Genomic DNA, 18,799 nt, shown 5'->3' on the forward strand with positions numbered 1-18,799 from the left:
TCTGATGCACTTGAATTTTAAAAATTGTAGATATTGTATACTTGACAGGATGTAATAATTGACAGTATAACATTAAGATGCAATAATTATAACCGTACTGTAACGTATCACATAAATACGCATTAAAAAGAAAAACACTAAACGCGTAATATCCTATATTGTATATTTATTACAATGTAGTTATTTTATATGTATGTAATATAATTGAAATAATTTATAACAAAATAATAAGGCTTCTGATGTACATCCACCAAAATATTAGTTAACTTTCACTATTTTCCATTTCTTTTGACTTAAAAATGCTAAGAATAATATATAATATACGATATCTTCAAGGATTTCTATGTATGAAAATTATTTAACAAAGGATAAGTAGGATAACCACATTTTCTTTATGTTAATGTATAACATTTACATACATATATGTATATATAACAAACAATACCAATGAATATTTTACATTTTCAATTTATTTATGCGTTTATAATATTCCATACATGCAATAAAGTATCTCTTATCTTTAACACTTTCCTTCATTTTGTTACTCTTACTGTTTAAGAAAAGAATTTACTGCAAATCGGAAGATCTTCTAAAGTGTGCAGAGGTCGTGAACGGACCTTCGTCAGCAAATCCAGCGATCTCTTGTGGGATAATTGCATATTCTTCTACGCTAGTACATGGTCTACACATACACTCTAAAGGTGCCTTGGTAATTACCTATGAACAAATGATTACCAAATAAATTCAGTGAGTTTTATAAACTTAAATTTTATCAAGTAGAAATATTTCGTTTCATTTTCATATATAATAAAAAAATATATATATATATATACATAGATTTGATATATATATATATATATATATATATTGATCATAAATGATATAAATAAACGCAATTTTATATTTTGTAAATGATTTTTTAATCCAATCCAATTCAAATCACGCGCGATATTCATTTTCTGATGCGCTTCCCACTAGTCGGTTAAATGAAAACAACATGGCTGTGAGAAACTCGTGGTGTCAAAAGATTTGTTCCTGATTTTGTAGCGCGAGTGATTAATCGGCCGACGTTTCATTAATTTATAACATTTTTAACAAAATATCCAAAATTCTATAATTAAATCAGACGAATAACCTAACCTTTCGGAATTTTTTTTCGCCTGGTTTGGCCCTCGGACAAAATAGGGATACGCTGGCCTCTCGTTCGCCGCTTTCTTGACAACACATGCAGCTCCTCTCCATTTGCCAAATTTTTGATCCGGATACCTGTAGAACAGGTACGAATGGATGGATGTTCATACATATTAACTTGACAACTTTCTATAAGATATATCATTGAAATAGCATTGTGCAAAATATTATGGTGTCCAGTAAATGTTAATGTAAAACTGATACCTGACGGTGTTTATAGGAATTGCAAATAACAGAAATAACAGAAAATGTTCAGAGTTTTTTTATATGTATGCTGCAACTATGAATGAAAGACACAGTGGTAACCTTATTATACAAATCAAAAATAATATTTAAATATGTCATAAATATATGAGAATATTTTTGAGTTTAAATGTTTACATAAACTTAAATTATTTGAACATTAACATTGACACTAAATAATATTGAATGATATTAATTATAAAAAATTTGATTTACAAAATTGTTTGATATTGATGTTTTTATATATTTTGAATCAATGGTCTAGGAGTTGGTTGAAGATATATGAAATTAGATAAATATTCCTTAAACAACTTGTTTTTAATGCCAACATAAAATACGGCCTTAAATTTATTTATATAAAAATAAAATGTAGTACATTATTCTATATAACTTATTTTTTTGTTTTACCTGCAGATAACTACTACAACGTCCTCTACATGCATAACTAGGAATTGGTTTTGGTACACATCCTGGATATTGCAAAAAGTGAATGACTGGAGTTGCTTGACATTCATCAACGCCTATAATAGCTTTTGTTGTTTCGCTTAGCAGACATATTAATACACTGGCACCTACTACACAGTAAGTAACAAAATTACATTGATATATGTACATTATATGTTTATGTTTTTGTTTTGTTTATTATTTTAAAGGTATTTTTATTTTTTTATATTAATTTTAGTTTTAATTTAAATATGTTTATTGCAATTCTTTATTTACCAATATGATAGAGCAACATAGTGTTAGCACGACACTTTTCCTCTTAGATCTACTACGTTACTGTGCTTGGAAATTACAAGTTCTATCCTTTTATACTCTGTAGGTGACCATGTTTTCTCCCTTCCCTTTTGATGCTTATGTTAATAGCACTAGGAAAGGAGTCAAATATATAGAAGTTCTATATTAGACAATAAAAATGTTTCTGAAAACATCATATATAGCAAGTATTTTCATCAAATATTTTTTTGTCCTTCATAAAAAATTATTTCCATAAAATATTAATATTGAATATTACAAAAGCTATTATTTATAAATCTAAAAGTAGGTTTCAACTTTGTATTATTTTTTTCTAAATTAAAATTTCTTTTATATTATATGTCTATTATATTATAAGTTATCACCATATATTTACAAATTTATGTATTGGTAATAATTGTATGCATGGAACATATACGTATATCAAAATATATTATAATTTTACCAACAAGAGATGCTTAAGTTATGAATAATTTTTATGAAAGACTATGAAAATTTTTGTTGCATAAATTCTATTTAATTTATATAAATTAATTTAAGTTAATTATTCATACAAGCAATATTGCAATAATAGGTTTTTAAGAGTAATTTGTTGTACATAGTACATAATAAAATTCATAATAAAAATAATATATAAAATATAACATTTTATTAATCTAAATAGAAAAATTATTTTGTATGTTTTATACCATATATATATATTTAGCTGTTCAAAATTCTAAAATGTAGCATTATTAATATTTTTAAAATGTTATTACTTACCTTTTAACAAATATCATTCACGATAAAATTAAAAAATTAATTATTTGTTGTATATTCATTATACAACAAATTAATTATTTATTTACTATTTTTAATATTTTAATTTGATTGTTATAATAATATATATTAATTTAATTTTTGTGGTATCTCATCACTTATTGATATTCTAATTCTATCTGTGTATATTAAATAACTTTTTTTATAATCTTAACTTCTTAACTCAGATTATATAATCTTAACTTTTTTTTATAGATAAAATTCTATTTTATAAATGTCTAAATTGATTAAATTTTATTATTTATTAATTACAAAAGAAATAATTATGTATAATATAAAAATGAATATATTTATTGTTTTTTAATATTTAATTTTTTTTAATTTTAAACTAAACATTTAGCTAATATAGCAGTATATTAGTATTTATTTTTTGATACAGTTTATAAATATGAAAAGGAAGGGGGAGTGAATATTTTTAAATACATTCTATTATTTTTATTTTAAATCATATAATTTTTATTACATTTAATTTCTATATATATAAATATATATATGTTTTATTAATATTTTTATAAAATATTTTCATATTTATCGAGATATATCGCCACATTTAATACATTTACATTCTGTTGGTTCTCTTATCTTGATTTCCATTACTCCATCTTCATTTATTAATTTTATACCATCTGCATCATAACAATGATGTAAAGTAATATGCCTTTCTTTTAAATAACTCTCACGACAGCAATAACATTCCTATTGGGGAAATAAAAAAGATCTTCAAAAGTGTTTGTTTTATTGTTTTTATGAAAACTTTATTTTTTTTTAAATAGTCTCACCTTTGAAAATCCTGTTGTACTTACAACACTTGGTTGTACTTGTGAACTACAAAACCCTTCACATTTTGTAACAGATATATCTCCACTACAAGTTCTTTTTAATCGACCTATTTCATCATATTGATCTGAAATAAACAAAAAATATTTTAGTTTTTATTTATTTACATATAAAGTTAATCAAATTAGAATAAGAAATAATACCTTTTGTAATATGTACTTCTGACTGTAATGTTTCACAACTTTCATCATCTGTTACTTGAGCAACTATATCATTGGTATATATAGATGCAATTAATACAAAGAAAATTGTAAATATAAACATTGTGCTAGAATTTTCTTTAATTGATATTTAATCTGTTTCAATATGGTAAAGGTATGGTCAAAGATTTTGTCTGAAATGAAAGAGCAGAAAATGAAACAGATGCTTTTATAGGTAACTTTCCCTCTAACATGTTATTACTTGGGGGTGCTGAACTCCTGCTAGGACATAATAGCATAACTGAATCGAGATAAGTTTCCCTTGCTTTTACATTGTACAGTGTAAGATTTTTTCTAGTATAAGAACTGTACTTTTTCAGTATTTTGCATTATAACTCTAATGGGTTTTTTATGTTTTTGTACACTGTGGGTGACCATATTAAAGAATTGAGATTCTGAGTTTTTTATGCTTTTTATAACATGATTAAAACATAGGTGGCAGTAAAAACATGATAATGAAATCTTGATTGTATCTTTTTTTTATTTATATACACTTCTAATTGAAATGAGATACAAATTAAAAATTCTGATTTAGTGATCATTCCTTGTACTTCCTGGACAATTATCTCTTAAATCATCTTCATCCAGAAAGGCTACTCCACACCAGATACAATAAAAATATTTTTCTCTTAAATACTTAGTTAAAATTTCAAGTTTTTCATCCACAGATAAAGAATCATCATCCTCCTCTGTATCACTATTATCTGTATCATCTTCATTATCTTGAGGCAACCAAAACCATATTTCCTTAGGTTTTTCTATTTCTTGTTGCATATCTAATTTCTGACAAATTTTTTGGCTTTTATACAAGTCTGTTTTTAATAATTGTTCTGTCCTTTTTTGTGCAATTCTATCTCGAAAATCTTTCATACTCTTATTATCTAATCTATCATTAAGTAAATTATCTTTTCTTTTTCTTTCTTTTTTTATAATTTCTTTCCCTAAACCTTGTCTGTCTAATTTTATTTCAAGACCAATTGGTTCAGTCCTTCCTGATTCTGTTTTACCTATTCCGTGACCAGGTTTATATCCCATTTTCATAATCATTTCATAACCTATCAAATACATAAATTTGTATAATCAAGCATTGCAGTAAAATAGAAATTTCATAAAAAATCAAAAGCAAACCTTTATTAGAACTTGTAATTGCAGAGGATAAACCTGCTTCTCTTTTTTCTTCCTCAATATGTTTTATGGAGTTTTTCTCATTTAGTTTGGCCTCAATCTCAGTTTTCTTTTTCATGAGTTCGAATTTTCTTTTATCTGCATGTCGATATATGAGGCTTGATGAAGCAGGTTTTTCAATTCCTTGTAAAAATTTATCTGACATATAATCTTCTGTATCTGACATCCTTTTTTATTCCTTTATTTTCTTTTTGTGTTTTATTGTAAATATAAATTATAATGTAAATCTTATGAAATTATAAAATACTGATTAACCACCTGAAAAAGAAAAAAAAATATGCACACATAGCTATTTGAGCATACACAAACGCGTATCAAACTTATTATACTCGTTTCACATTTCAATTATAAAAAGTAAATACAAAATTTTATATAATCAAGAAACGAATTACTAGAATATTTTTTATATAATTTGTACATTAAAATTTCCATAAACATTATTTTGAGACTGTGAAGTTTACCGTATAACCTTATTTAGGTTATATTCACAGTATTTCCGTATACGGTGAGCCATTCAACAAACATTGATCTTCGTATGTTTTTATATAAGAATACTCGAAGCACATATGCTTAAAGGTATCCATTAACTCCATTTAAAATATTGATTTCTGAAAATCTCTATAGCAGTTGTCTTAAAAAAAGTTTAGTTGTTTATGGCGTTTTATGAACAAAAGTTTCCTACACATTCGTGACTCTCGTAAATCGTATGTAAATAGTATTAAATTCATATTAGTTACAATTCAATAAATGAACATAATATACATTTTATATATAAAAGAAATAATTTGATTGCTCTAGAGACTATAACACTTAATAAATTATTATTATGGAATTATAATAGTTTAAAAATCTACTTTTGTCACGTGTATAAAGTACTTAGCTTCTAAAAGAAAACTATTAATATTTCTAAATATAAATTGTTGTTTTTCTTAAATAATGGTTCGTCGAGTATTAGATACACCTGTATTAGAAACGTAACAAATATCGTTTGTTAGTTCTTCATTTTGTATTCTTAATTAATCGAGATAATTTTAAGACAGCCTTTTTTTATAACGATATTATTATCTTTCTCTATAAATTATGCGAGTTCATTGATGCATACGCGATGCCCATTAACATTTACACGAAGCTGTTTTCTTTATGCTACGTAGTTTTTATTTTGCAAGAATATAAATATATATTTCTGAATACCATGAAAAAAACATCGAATCGGGATATTGTTTATTTTATTTCTTCCGTCTCGTGCTATGACAGTGATTAATACTTCGATGGTTACGGTATTAACTTTTCAAAATAAACTTAATAAATTCGATTTGCTAAGTGCAAACAAACGTTACCATTTTTTTTTTTTTTTTTTTTTTTAATAATTAACGTAACTACAGGTACATAGTTAGGAGAAGATTTCACGATCTCAATTTTATATCACTGATTTGAAATATATACACCAATATTGTTTTCAGCTCTGTCTGTCTATTTGTTTTTTTTTCTTCTTTTTTTTTATTGCAAGTTAAATGTCTCTCTCCCTTGTGAATGATTGTTGCGATGTAGCACGCCCAAGTATCTGCTTTAAATTTGCTACACCGTGTAGTCGTATAGATGACTATACTGCCGTCGGTCGATAAACAGCGAAACGCGGAATTGAATAGTACTGTGTGTTTGAAGGAACGTGGACCGCTTGTATCTCGATACAGTAATGCAGTAGTTCTCGAGAACAATATTTTTGGTCTTGATCTAGTTGATCACAACATTACTCAATTCATCATGTCCGAGAAACGTTGATTACGTATTGTGTGTTTCACACTTCTCCGATGAACTTTCCTGAATGCATCGTCGAAGACACCGAAGTGCAAGGGAACTAGTGCGAAGGACGAAAGTGTGAAAGCGTACGCTCACCGCTACTTACCCGAGGAAACATATAGTAGCTTTTAGCTCTCGATTCTCAACTCAGTCTAGATCGTATTGTTGTTAAGATCATATTTGTTCAACTATTAACCAACCAAAGAATATTCTGGACTCGACTAATTGACAAACATAGGCGTGCAACTGTAACACATGTACGAGGAACTTCACGATAAATAGAAAAAGGAACACCAAGCAAGATTGTTGGAATAGTAACGGAATTTTTTTCTTTTCCTTTTTTTTCCCTACCGCAGAACATGTGAATTTGTATGTTACTTGTTATTGTAACAGATTTCAAGTTTTCGAGGAAGGTCGAAGTACAATCCTCGTGTTCAAATTGTAGGATCGGGTGTGTACAGTAATTTTCGTGACAAACCGTGCACAGACAGCAAAGATATCCAATGACATTAAAACGTGTGACTTTCCGTTTCCACGAACTTCGTTATGTGTCGATAATTCGTGTTTCGTGCGTGTTTTAAATTTGTTGCTGGGGAAAAACTTGTCACTCCTTTGGATTTTACATCGGCTATGGTTGTAGCCAGTGGTGAATGGGTACAAAATGCCAGTTTTCCTGCCAATCAGAATTCCAACTTGAAAGTAAATTCGCTGCAAAACAACAAAATGACAGCCAAAGGAATTTTAATCTGTCGTGATAATTCTCATCCTTTTGAAGAACGTACATTTACTTTGGAGCAGCCTGTGAAGGTTGGTCGTTCTGTGGCAAGGGCCAGGGCCACGCCAAACAATGCCATTTTTGATTGTAAAGTACTATCCAGAAATCATGCGCTATTATGGTATTCGAGTGGGAAGTTTTTTTTACAGGACACACGTAGCAGTAATGGAACATTTGTTAACAATCAAAGACTCAGTGCAGCTGGTTTAGAATCAGCACCAAAAGAAGTCTGTTCTGGTGACATAGTGCAATTTGGAGTAGATGTGATAGAAAGTACAAAGAAAGTTAGGCACGGGTGTATAGTTGCAACATTGAAATTATACTTGCCAGATGGAAAGGAGGCTAAAGCTAGTCTTAGTACGTCAGTCGCATCTCCACTCAATAACGTTTCATTGGACGATGTGTACAAGTTGAATCAAGTTATGCAAGAGGCCTCGAGACGCGAGAAAGCACTTTATTCTAAGTTAGTGTATCTTCAACAACTTGTAGCAAATACTCGAAAGGCTGCCAATCAATCATGGAAAGCCCTGATTACAGAGGATCGTTTATTGTCCTGGGTGGAGAGTATGGAAAATCAGTTAGCTGTTTATTCTAAAAATTATACAGAAGACAAAATCAGAAATGAGCTGGTATCACTTCAGGAAGAGAAAATACATTACCAAAATGCAGCAAAGGAGGCATTGCAGAAAGTATTGCAAGAGAAATTAGAGGTGACTCAAAGATTAGTTCAATTAGAGGGACGTTTAAATGAAACAGAAGAGGAATGTCAAAGTCTTCACAATGTGGCGAAATATACTCAAACAGAATTTCAGGAGTTATGTAACAAATATACAGAAGCGCAAAAGAAGTTACAAGAAACTACAAATAAGCTAAAAGAGAGTGAGGAAAAAATACAAGACATAGTACAAAGCACAGAACAAGAGAAACAAGAATTTTTAAAGAGACTGGAAGATCAGTCTAGAACTGAAAAAATTCTACAGACAAGATTACGTGATTCTCGATTAGATTCTGTTAATATTTATAAACAGATCACTGCCCTCAGAAATTACATGCAAATTTTGCAGGACATGAATACAAAATTAGTAACAACTGGCATTATAGATTCAAAAGATGAAGAAAATCCCATTGAGGCCATCAACATTATCCTTAATAAATTAAATTCTATTCATGTTGACTATATAGACATTGATGTAGACACAAACTTTTATTTTTTGAAAGATGAACAAGATAATCAAATCAATTCGCAAGATATTGACTCAAATCAATTAAAAAATTCTGATGATTCTTTTTCAAAAGAACAATTAGATGATTCATTGGTTAATAATGATAATTCAACAGAATATATTTTACCACCACCTCGGAAAACTTTGGTTAATGGAAATGTAAATATAGATAATACAGACATGAACTCAGAATCTGATGCCAATTCAGATGCAACAGATGATACATGCAGTATTACTAGTGATGATGCAAGTGAAAAATCTGTTATAGAAGTTAAAAAAGAAGAATCTGTGTATAAATTAGCAGAAGAAATTTTTGTACCTTATAAAATGGAAGTTAGATTTATGTGTGAAGAAAATGACAAACAACTAGAAACCTCTTATTCACCTCAAACTGTACAGAAATTAAAGGAAAGTGAAGAAGCAGAAGTTACTATTGAGAGCACGATTAATGTCAAGATCACTTCAAATGAATCTGTTCCTACGGAAATTGATCAATTTGAAAAGAAAGATGAAACAGATAAAGATAACTGTGAATTAGATAAAGAGTGTGAAGAAGAACATTTAGAAGGAGATTATGTTAAAACTCTAAAACCATTATCCAAGAATGATAACATGCAGCAAAGTATACACACAAGAGAATATTTACTACAAATTTTAATAGGATCCTTAGATTCGTTAAAACTTGAGGACAATTTAGAATCACAGCAAATCGTCAGTAAGGAGTTAGAAAGTCTGAAGGATTGGTTAGTTTGTGAACCTAATGAGGAAATTGTTGAAAAACTAAAGCAACTATATTATCGTGCCAAGAACGAAACTCAAAGAATTCAAGAGCTCCATGAAGAATTAGTTATTTTAAAAGAAAAGTACAATGCGTTCGTCGAAGAAAAAGCAGAGCTCTCGAAAAAATATAAATCTGTTAAAGCACAATGTGGTGACTTGTTAAATACAACGTACACTGTACCAATACATTATGTGGCACCCATTGCAATTATGTTAATATGGATGTTGCTTGAAAAAATATTTTAATGTTTTCGTTTCTTGTATATAACTTTAACGTTGATTAATATTAAAATGTCCTTCCTCTTCGTCGATTTTTTTGTATCGTTTGCTAAGATCTTTCGAGAAGACAGAATATAACAAACTGGGTGGCGTGTAACTTCAACAAAAAAAAAAAAAGAAATTGAACATTTTTATACCAACAAAAATATTAAGAATTGTATATATTTTTTCGATATTGTTGTCGAAGCACCAATCTCAAAAAAAAAAGCTGTTCTGATAAATGACAAGTGTAATGCAAACGTATATATCATGTTACCATTTAAAAACAAGGAACCAAAATCAAATTAAGCAGAGTTGTAGCAATAAATGTGTACATACATAGAACAAAATTCTAGGATAGGGAAAAGAAATGTATTAGAAAAAATATAGACAATACCATGTAAAATGTTCAACATGCTGCCAATATGCTCGATATCATATCTTCTTGAATAAAATGGTATTAATCTCTATTTACAGATATTGCACTCGTTTATGTCATTATTTTTTGCGATCAATACAAGCACTGCACCCTATGATTCAAATGTATCATTACATAAATTATAAATAACGTTTATATGCAAAGAGCGATTTTTATAAATACCCGTATCGATATAATATCCTACGTCTTGATAAAAAAACTTCCCTTGATATTTCTCGTAGAATTAGTAATTTTAAATCTGTGCTAATTGAAATATTTTATATTTATTTGAATGATCTGATAATTGCTTGTGTTCAAAATGTAAAATCATTAATTAATTCGATTCCTTTGACATTTTATAATGTTAAGGATTTCTATGAGAAATATAATAATAATGATAATGATGATGATGATGATGATGATGATGATGATAATAATAATGATGATGATAATGATAATAATAAGAATGATAATGATAAGCTGAAACAAGTCGAATTATCGTGTCCTTTGATCAATAATCGCGTTACGTATGCTTTCATTATAAATTCATCGATTTAATGAAATTATTTAATATTAAGCAGTAATCGATTTTAAATTGCAGCTGTTTTTTTTTCTTTTTTTTTATATGAAACTATCTTCTGTATGTAGATAAAGAATAATTTGTTGATACATAACGTTTAAGGTCTTCAGTAACTCAAAGCTTCGATTAATATTTTTTCCGCAGTTCCATTTCCTTACATGTGCTTTTCTTTTTTTTATTTTTTATTATTTTCTCTCTTTTTTTTTTATATTGTTTTGTCGTTTATTTTTTGTTAGTAGAATGATAATAGGAGCATATCGATTCGAACGACCTAATAAATTTTAAGATGAGAATGATTCTTCAGTGCGAAATTTTTCCTATAATTCTTATTATTAAATCAGTGTGTTTAGCCAATTTTTCAGATACGATGGCCTAGATGTCTGTTTCTAACAAAGAAAAATAACCAAAAGAAAAAGAAAAGAAGAAGAACAATGTTGTAGTTATACTTTTCTATTTATTCTTTTTATACGAACGCGACTAAAATTAACTGATATTTTCTTAATTCACTGATAGTTTAGTTACAGTGCCATTGCCTGATCTATTTCTGCCCTGTTAAACCTGATAAATACCGATCAATATAAGCGAACAATACGAAGTATATTCAATTTCCCAAAAAAGGACATTGGCCTGGCTGCTTTATGGGATGTTACTTTCTTGGTAGATTGAAACTATATTTAAGATCGCGAAGGTTTATATAAATAATGAAGTAATATTGTACATAACATTGTTGACCTCTTACCATTTATGTAATAGTCATTATATAAAAAAAATAAAAATTAACTTAACTGAAGTCCTTTGCTATTTTTCACCAGCAACCTAGTGTCAATGGCGAATATGGAGGTTTATTAAATAATTATGCGATTTCTGAGAGGGTCAGATATCAGAAAATTAACAACAAAAGTTCTAAATACATATTTCATGTATTTTACTTTTAGTCTATTATTATAGTCCATTGTACTAATACCCACGGTAATTAACATCGTAACTTAATATTATAATTAATTGTAGCTTGTACGAAAGCATAATTATAGTTTGAACTTCGAACACGTGTTAGATCGTAGCGTAATTTAAATATCAAAATTGCGATAAAGTTCAGTAATTGCTTCTGCAGTATAACATCACTGAGTTTTCGGCATAACTATAACCGAACTAAAAATATCGTCGCCACGAGAGAGTTACGTAATCGCAATAAATATTTTAATCGTGTAATTTTTCGGTAGTATATAATTAAACAATTGAGCAAGATAACTGTCATTTCTCACGACATTTTTCCGACATATATATATATATATGTCGGTTAAATCATTTTCAAGCTGTAAAAGTAGCGTTATTTATATGCGTTAAATATGTCGCAGAATTTTCTATGATGAGAGAATATCTGTTTGATATTTTCAGAAATTTTCCATTATGATATTTTTATGCCGTTTGACGTAAATGCGAAAAAATGCAAACTGAGAGCACGTTTCAAAATAAAGCGAATACGAATTGCAGACGTGTCTGTTAGAAAATATCTGAAATGATTCAAATCGCGTATGCTTCAATTGCGTTTCTAAGCAAAATTTTTCTGACAAGTAATTCTGAAAGCGAAAATTCGATGTTTTCAGGAACTATTTCATTTTAACTATTTTCATCAATTTATTTTATGATTTTATATTGATTGATGTTGAATACGATATTAAGCCAATGTTCTATACTTTGATCATTTGACAAAAAAAGTCAACAATATACTTTATTATGTCGATACTTTAACTCCTCTGAATTTTATTATTTAGAACTTTATAAATTCTGCCTTTGTGGAAGTCTGACTGATTCATCTGTTACCACTTGTATTATAATAAATTGTTTTGTAATTGCAGCACACACGTATAACGTGTAAGCAATAACGATCGATTAGGAATTCGTTACGAGGTATGACCGCAATGTATTATCGATGAAGAAGCTGAAAAAGAAGTCGGATAACGCGAGAGGCGGGCAAGCGAGCAAGACAGTAGGCGCGGCGAATGCAAGCGGAGATGCATCACCCACTCGCGTGTGCAGAGATTTTCTACGAAACGTGTGTCATAGAGGCAAACGCTGCAAGTATTTGCATGAACGTTCCGAGGATGACCCTGTAGAAGAGTACACGTTTTGCCATGACTTTCAAAATGGAATGTGCAATTGGCCTGGTTGCAAATTCCTTCACTGCACAGAAAGCGAGGAGAAAAGATTCCGAGCAACGGGGGAATTACCTGCCCACATCTTGAACAGGCTCAAAAACAACAATGAAAAATCGGAATATCCAATGTGTAAAGATTTCATCAAGGGTAGCTGCCAAAGGACAAATTGTAAATTCAGACATTGGAAGAGCGAAGAACCGCAGCATAACTTAATTGCAACATCCCATCACAATGTGTCTAGGCCGCAACATAATTTTAACGGTACTAGCAATGGTGAGAATCGCAGATACGAGGAGGATAGAAAGTAAGTCTGTTAAACATTTTTTTTTTTTTTTATCTAAATGATTCAAGTTTCTTTAAGATATGTTTGTTCAACAACATATTTGTATATCTTTGTAGTTTTCATTGGCAAATGGAAGATCAACACAACTTAGTCACAAATAATGGTTACAATGCATCTTCACATCCACCTGATTATATAGGACCTCCTGAACCAAAGAGGCGAATAGTTTCTGGTGAAACTGTTGTTCATTTTGAAGCTTCGCCACTCGTGGGTCAGCATACTGCGCAACCGGTCACTCCAGGATATTATTATCCAGTAATACCACGTAATGAAGCTAGAGCAATTGTTTTAGAAGATGAAAATGCATTATTGAGAAAGAAGATAGAGGAATTAAAAAAGCAAGTCAGTTTAATTTAGTTTTACTATCATAATTGTACCTTTTTTACGTTGTACGGGTATATCTGACATATCTACGCGTTTTACTTCATTAGGTTAGCGATCTAACAGCAACTAATGAGTTTCTCTTGGATCAAAATGCTCAGTTGAGAATGTCAGGGAAACGAACTGCAAATGTAACGGCTGTTACAGTTCCAGCAGTTACTATCACAAATACTGTTCCACCATCGCAAGCTCCGACACCTCAACAAATGGTTAATGCAGCGGTAGCTGCTGGCACTTTACGTACAGTTACTGCAAGTGTCGCGACCGTTCCTGTAAGTATAGCCACAGTTGCACCTGTTTCCATTGCAGCAGTTTCAATGGCACCAGTATCAATCCCGCCACCCATTGTTACGATGGCCCAGCAAACGATTACAATGAGCGGTTCAGGTCCGCAGGCAACTAATCAACAACCACCTAATACGCAGCAACCTGCTAGCTTACCTCTCTCGATATCTGGTGCTACTGCACCGTTGGTTTCGTATCCTATTATGACTCAAGAACTTAGGCCCGTATTGCAGTAAGTAAATTATAGACACGAAAGGAACATCAAATAATACCTCAAGCATGTAAGCAAGTTAAGAATGCTTTCTTTTGCATTCAGTCTTTCAAGATAATATTGTATTTCTTGAAGTATAAGTGATGAATGCGGAAAAAAGAATTAGAGGAGATGTTCACAGATGATACAAAAATGTTCTTTAAAAGAAATATAATGTTGAAAATATCATTAAATATAATTAAAGAACGCGACATCCTAGATATTTATATAGGAGCTCATAGAAATTATCGTACAGGACAAACGTAACGATCATAACTGTTTTTTAGCAGTATGGCTTATTGTAATTCATTAAGTTAAGAGTTTTCGTTTCTTTCAATAATTCGTTCTGCAAAAAAAGGTGAATATTGATCACATTAATATGTTAATGTATACAACATAATAAATGTCCAAAGCGTGTATAGATTTAGATTAATAAGAATACTAATCTAAAACTATTGAATGATCAAGAATGATATTCTATTCTTTTTTTATTAATGTAATATCACGAAGATACAAATAATTTTGTAAGTAATTTTTTGTATTATTAAAAAGATAATCAGATACGATTAAAAAAAAATTGTAAATTAAAAAAAATATATGTAAGAAATGACTCATTTAGACTAATGTGTTAAGATAAGTACAAAACTAGGATCAAACATGTAAATGAATTGTATCGAAAGTTCAACGTTGAGGTTTACCACTGCTCTAAAAATGATGGTGAATCTTACGACTGTTCTGTACGCACTGCTGTAAATAGTATTTTGTTGCTTCCTCATTTTCTCGGAAAAAATTTTTATACTTCCATATTTTTAAAATATAAGTTAGCTATTCTTATAAACTAGTGATATTTTAATTAAGTACTTATTGTGGTCTTTTGTGTTTTTACAATTTTACTTAAGTAAGTGGCTTTAGGTTTAAGTGATGGAAAGTAAAGACCATGAATTTAATCCTGATCCATAAATGTAAGAATCAGGTACACAGATAATGTAATGTGCATCCCATAAACCAAATAAACGTGTATATGTTTTCAAGTCATGTTATCAGTCATGGGTTGATACATGTGTATATATTTTACGTAATTAGTATAAGAAATTGAGCAATAAGTACTCGTGTATTTTATATATGCATACAAATGTATAATCTTTTATGTATAACTTTATGTTAATAAGCACTTCATTAAAAAGATATATCTCTTTAAATTCTTTAGAAGTAGTACTCGTATTATATTTATTTGCATAATTGAAAATTTTATATGTTTAAATTATTAATATGGTAAAATTTTATTTTTTTCTTAATATTTTATTTTATTCTAAAAAAAATTATGAAAAAATATTTCATATAGTCTTTTATTTAATTACCATTCTAAATTTTTTTTTATTAACGAAGAACTTGATCTTCCGACTCTTAGTAATACTTTTGATTTTTGAAATTGTAAATATATAAATTGTTTAAATAATTGTTAATCATATTGTTTTGATATTCAAAGTTTTTTTTAATATAAATGCAGTTAGTTAATTAACACTTATAAAATAAAATAAAAGATTTTACATACTGCACATTAATTATTCTTATATTTTTTAAATTATTATTTTTTATAATTTATACGTTTTATGCATCAATAACCATAAAATTAAAATTTTTATAATAAAATTAAAATTTTATTATAAAATATTTATGATTTGCAAACTTTGTATCTTAATATTTTCAAGATTGCAAAACTATATCTATATATATATGTATAAGATCTCTTTATTTCTTCCTATAAATTCTAATAAATATGAAGTTCGTGAAATTCTTTGCCGAGATGGATACAAACAAATACAAATTAATCATGCCTCTATAATAATATTTCCTCTTGTAGTGAGATATTTTATAAATGTAGAAATTTGCCATATAAAAAGTAAAAGGTAATATAAAGAAAAACATTTAAGCTATTTCTGAACTATTGTTGTAAGTAAATTTTTGTATAATATATATGGAGACGCACAGACATGTTTTTCTTTGATGAAATTTTATGATAAATATGGTTCCAATTATGTTTCAATTATTTGACTATTCATTTATACAAGATACAGTAGAAATAATGACTAATAATACGGAAAGTGTTACGAAGTTCGTAAATTAGAATTTAAAGTCCTGAATATCAGTTGTGATTTTTCATTCTATTATATCTATATATCTGATGTTTTCGCGAGTAATAAAACAAATTATATAGATTAAAATAATTAATCACTTAAATTTATATTTAAGATCTTAAGACATATTTTCTTACATAATACATTTTAATTCGCGTCCTTTATAAATTTATGATTTATATATAAAATCACATTTCATCAAGAATATTTCGTTTTCATTATTTAAAACATAAATACGATTATGTACTGAATATGAAATCTCTTTTTGTACAATACTTGCATTAAATTTATTAATTTAAATTAATTTATCAGTATTTCTCTATTTTTAGATACATGAAACAGACAGTAATTGTATCTTGTATCGTATATGTATATATATATTCTATTGAAGAAAATACAATATATATTTGGCATTGTTTACAAAATCAAATAATGTAAGAAAATTTTAGTAAATAATACCATTACATTATACCATTACAATAATACCATTTTATATTCACAAAATATGTTTAAAGTATGTAATGGTTATACGTTTTGTTAGACTTGTCTATTTATACATACAGACTAATTTCTAAATTTGATAAATGCAGTACTATCACACCACCACAATTTGATATTTGTGTTTACAAAAATTTACAAATGAATAATTTTTATGTTATTGTTGGTAAGGGCCGTAAAGATCTACTTCGTAGCCAATATGCACCTGCTAGTAAAACAGTACAACAAAATCCAACCAAGAAACGTAATTTCCAATGATATTTCGAAGCCTTTAAAACATTAATGATTCTAATAGTCTGTTCTCTGGTATCACGTTGGCTACCAGAATTTTCAATAACAAAATTTGCCATCTCTGCTTTCCTTTCCAATGACATTTGTGCAGCAATTCTTATCTTTGCTTTAGCTTCTGTGAAGCCTGATCTTTCTATAAGTCGTTGCAATTGCAAATCTTCTTCGCTATAGTAGAATATACATTAGTTTTTTTCTTATTTAATTATTTAATAATTTTAAGCTATTTCTTAACTATATTCTTATAATTCTAAGTAAAGGAATTGTTCTTACCAAGTTACAACAATTATTTTATGCAAATAATTTATCATACGTCTTGTTTCAAAAAGCAGTGGCAAGTCCATAACTATAAACTGATGTCCTTGTAAAAAATACTTGAGTGTTTGCCAATATATTTCTCTACATATTTCTGGGTGTGTTATAGCATTTAATTTTTTTCTTTTTTCTACATCATTAAATACGACATCGCCAAGTTTCGTTCTATCAAGTTCATTAGTATCTAAAAACATTTCTGGACCAAATTCTTGTCTTATTTTATGCCATGCTGGTTTCCCAGGTTCCACAACTGTATAATATGCAATATGTAAATTTTCAAACAAATAAAAACGAATTACATTTTCTTTTTATATCTGCACACACAAAGCGTTATAAACAATGTGTATAAGTGAAAAAAAAAAAATTATTATCAATGTTAAAAAAACATTTATTAATTAAAAATATTAAATATTAGAAAAAAATTAAATAATAAAAATAGCAGTCATTTTATAACAAATTATATGATAATTATCGTTCAGTAAAAAGTATCGTTTCATTTCTAACCTTTTCGTGCAATTTGATCGGCATCAATGACAGGTATACCGAATTCAAGAAAAATAGCAGCAACACTACTTTTCCCAGTAGCTATTCCACCTGTCAAACCTACTAAAAACATTTTTTAATCAAATATTTATTTTTATTCTCTAACACTTGTCCTAACAGCTAAATGAATATTGTTACTATTAGCATTGCAAAATTTAGTCCTATTTAACATTAGTCATGTTATGACAGTTTTCACTGAAATCAAAATTATCCTTTTATCCATTTTTGATATGACATTATTGAAATTAAACACGTCAACCAATTAACAATAAGTAAAATAAATTAAAAATTTAATTGGTTATAGATTAATGATTTAAAAAGGATTAATAAAACTCTACAAGTTGAATTTGAATCGTCCCTTTTTTTTTGCTACTTGCATCGATCTTTTGTACGTTTAGACAATTATTTATTATTTTATAAATTCCATATTTGCATATGCAAAATGTTTGAAAATTTGTGAAACTTAACAACGATTTATTTGATAAATTATTAAAAATTTCAAATTTGTGGCTAATATTGATATATTATCATAATATAATATTA

The 18,799-nt window shown here is 28.3% G+C and overlaps 6 protein-coding genes across 9 annotated transcripts; 2 read left to right on the forward strand and 4 right to left on the reverse strand.

Moving 5' to 3' along the window:
- Nucleotides 1-432: 432 nt before the first annotated feature.
- LOC122530447 (bursicon) lies at nucleotides 433-2,209 on the reverse strand. 2 transcript variants are annotated; one of them, XM_043657405.1, is made up of 4 exons: nucleotides 2,155-2,209; nucleotides 1,843-2,009; nucleotides 1,141-1,266; nucleotides 434-717 (listed from the first exon to the last, which is right to left on the reverse strand). In XM_043657405.1, exons 1-4 carry the CDS (start codon nucleotides 2,171-2,173, stop codon nucleotides 568-570), a joined length of 462 nt encoding a protein of 153 aa, XP_043513340.1. In that variant the 5' UTR covers nucleotides 2,174-2,209; the 3' UTR covers nucleotides 434-567. The 2 variants fall into 2 exon arrangements, with proteins under 2 accessions (XP_043513339.1, XP_043513340.1); XM_043657404.1 differs by lacking the exon at nucleotides 2,155-2,209 and having other exon boundaries at nucleotides 433-717; nucleotides 1,843-2,064.
- Nucleotides 1,878-14,590, forward strand: LOC122530445 (zinc finger CCCH domain-containing protein 10-like). 2 transcript variants are annotated; one of them, XM_043657400.1, is made up of 4 exons: nucleotides 1,878-2,016; nucleotides 12,919-13,522; nucleotides 13,618-13,903; nucleotides 13,993-14,590. In XM_043657400.1, exons 2-4 carry the CDS (start codon nucleotides 12,993-12,995, stop codon nucleotides 14,461-14,463), a joined length of 1,287 nt encoding a protein of 428 aa, XP_043513335.1. In that variant the 5' UTR covers nucleotides 1,878-2,016; nucleotides 12,919-12,992; the 3' UTR covers nucleotides 14,464-14,590. The 2 variants fall into 2 exon arrangements, with proteins under 2 accessions (XP_043513335.1, XP_043513336.1); XM_043657401.1 differs by lacking the exon at nucleotides 1,878-2,016 and adding an exon at nucleotides 5,841-5,935.
- LOC122530448 (partner of bursicon) lies at nucleotides 3,433-4,479 on the reverse strand. Its single transcript, XM_043657406.1, has 3 exons — nucleotides 3,990-4,479; nucleotides 3,789-3,913; nucleotides 3,433-3,705 (listed from the first exon to the last, which is right to left on the reverse strand). The coding sequence occupies exons 1-3, from the start codon at nucleotides 4,108-4,110 to the stop codon at nucleotides 3,538-3,540; spliced, it is 414 nt and encodes a 137-aa protein (XP_043513341.1). The 5' UTR covers nucleotides 4,111-4,479; the 3' UTR covers nucleotides 3,433-3,537.
- Nucleotides 4,510-5,807, reverse strand: LOC122530446 (G patch domain-containing protein 11). Of its 2 annotated transcripts, none has more exons than XM_043657403.1 (3): nucleotides 5,706-5,807; nucleotides 5,175-5,489; nucleotides 4,510-5,101 (listed from the first exon to the last, which is right to left on the reverse strand). In XM_043657403.1, exons 2-3 carry the CDS (start codon nucleotides 5,395-5,397, stop codon nucleotides 4,578-4,580), a joined length of 747 nt encoding a protein of 248 aa, XP_043513338.1. In that variant the 5' UTR covers nucleotides 5,398-5,489; nucleotides 5,706-5,807; the 3' UTR covers nucleotides 4,510-4,577. The 2 variants fall into 2 exon arrangements, with proteins under 2 accessions (XP_043513338.1, XP_043513337.1); XM_043657402.1 differs by having other exon boundaries at nucleotides 5,650-5,741.
- On the forward strand, nucleotides 6,582-11,852 carry LOC122530444 (sarcolemmal membrane-associated protein). Its single transcript, XM_043657398.1, has 2 exons — nucleotides 6,582-7,342; nucleotides 7,422-11,852. Exon 2 carries the CDS (start codon nucleotides 7,659-7,661, stop codon nucleotides 10,050-10,052), a length of 2,394 nt encoding a protein of 797 aa, XP_043513333.1. The 5' UTR covers nucleotides 6,582-7,342; nucleotides 7,422-7,658; the 3' UTR covers nucleotides 10,053-11,852.
- A 2,550-nt stretch (nucleotides 14,591-17,140) lies between the features above and the next one.
- Nucleotides 17,141-18,537, reverse strand: LOC122530443 (dephospho-CoA kinase domain-containing protein). Its single transcript, XM_043657397.1, has 3 exons — nucleotides 18,218-18,537; nucleotides 17,672-17,963; nucleotides 17,141-17,566 (listed from the first exon to the last, which is right to left on the reverse strand). Exons 1-3 carry the CDS (start codon nucleotides 18,327-18,329, stop codon nucleotides 17,263-17,265), a joined length of 708 nt encoding a protein of 235 aa, XP_043513332.1. The 5' UTR covers nucleotides 18,330-18,537; the 3' UTR covers nucleotides 17,141-17,262.
- Nucleotides 18,538-18,799: the final 262 nt, after the last annotated feature.

The sequence above is a fragment of the Frieseomelitta varia genome, unplaced genomic scaffold (assembly GCF_011392965.1).
Source record: "Frieseomelitta varia isolate USP_RPSP 00005682 unplaced genomic scaffold, Fvar_1.2 scaffold_342, whole genome shotgun sequence".
NCBI classification, from domain to species: Eukaryota; Metazoa; Arthropoda; class Insecta; order Hymenoptera; family Apidae; genus Frieseomelitta; species Frieseomelitta varia.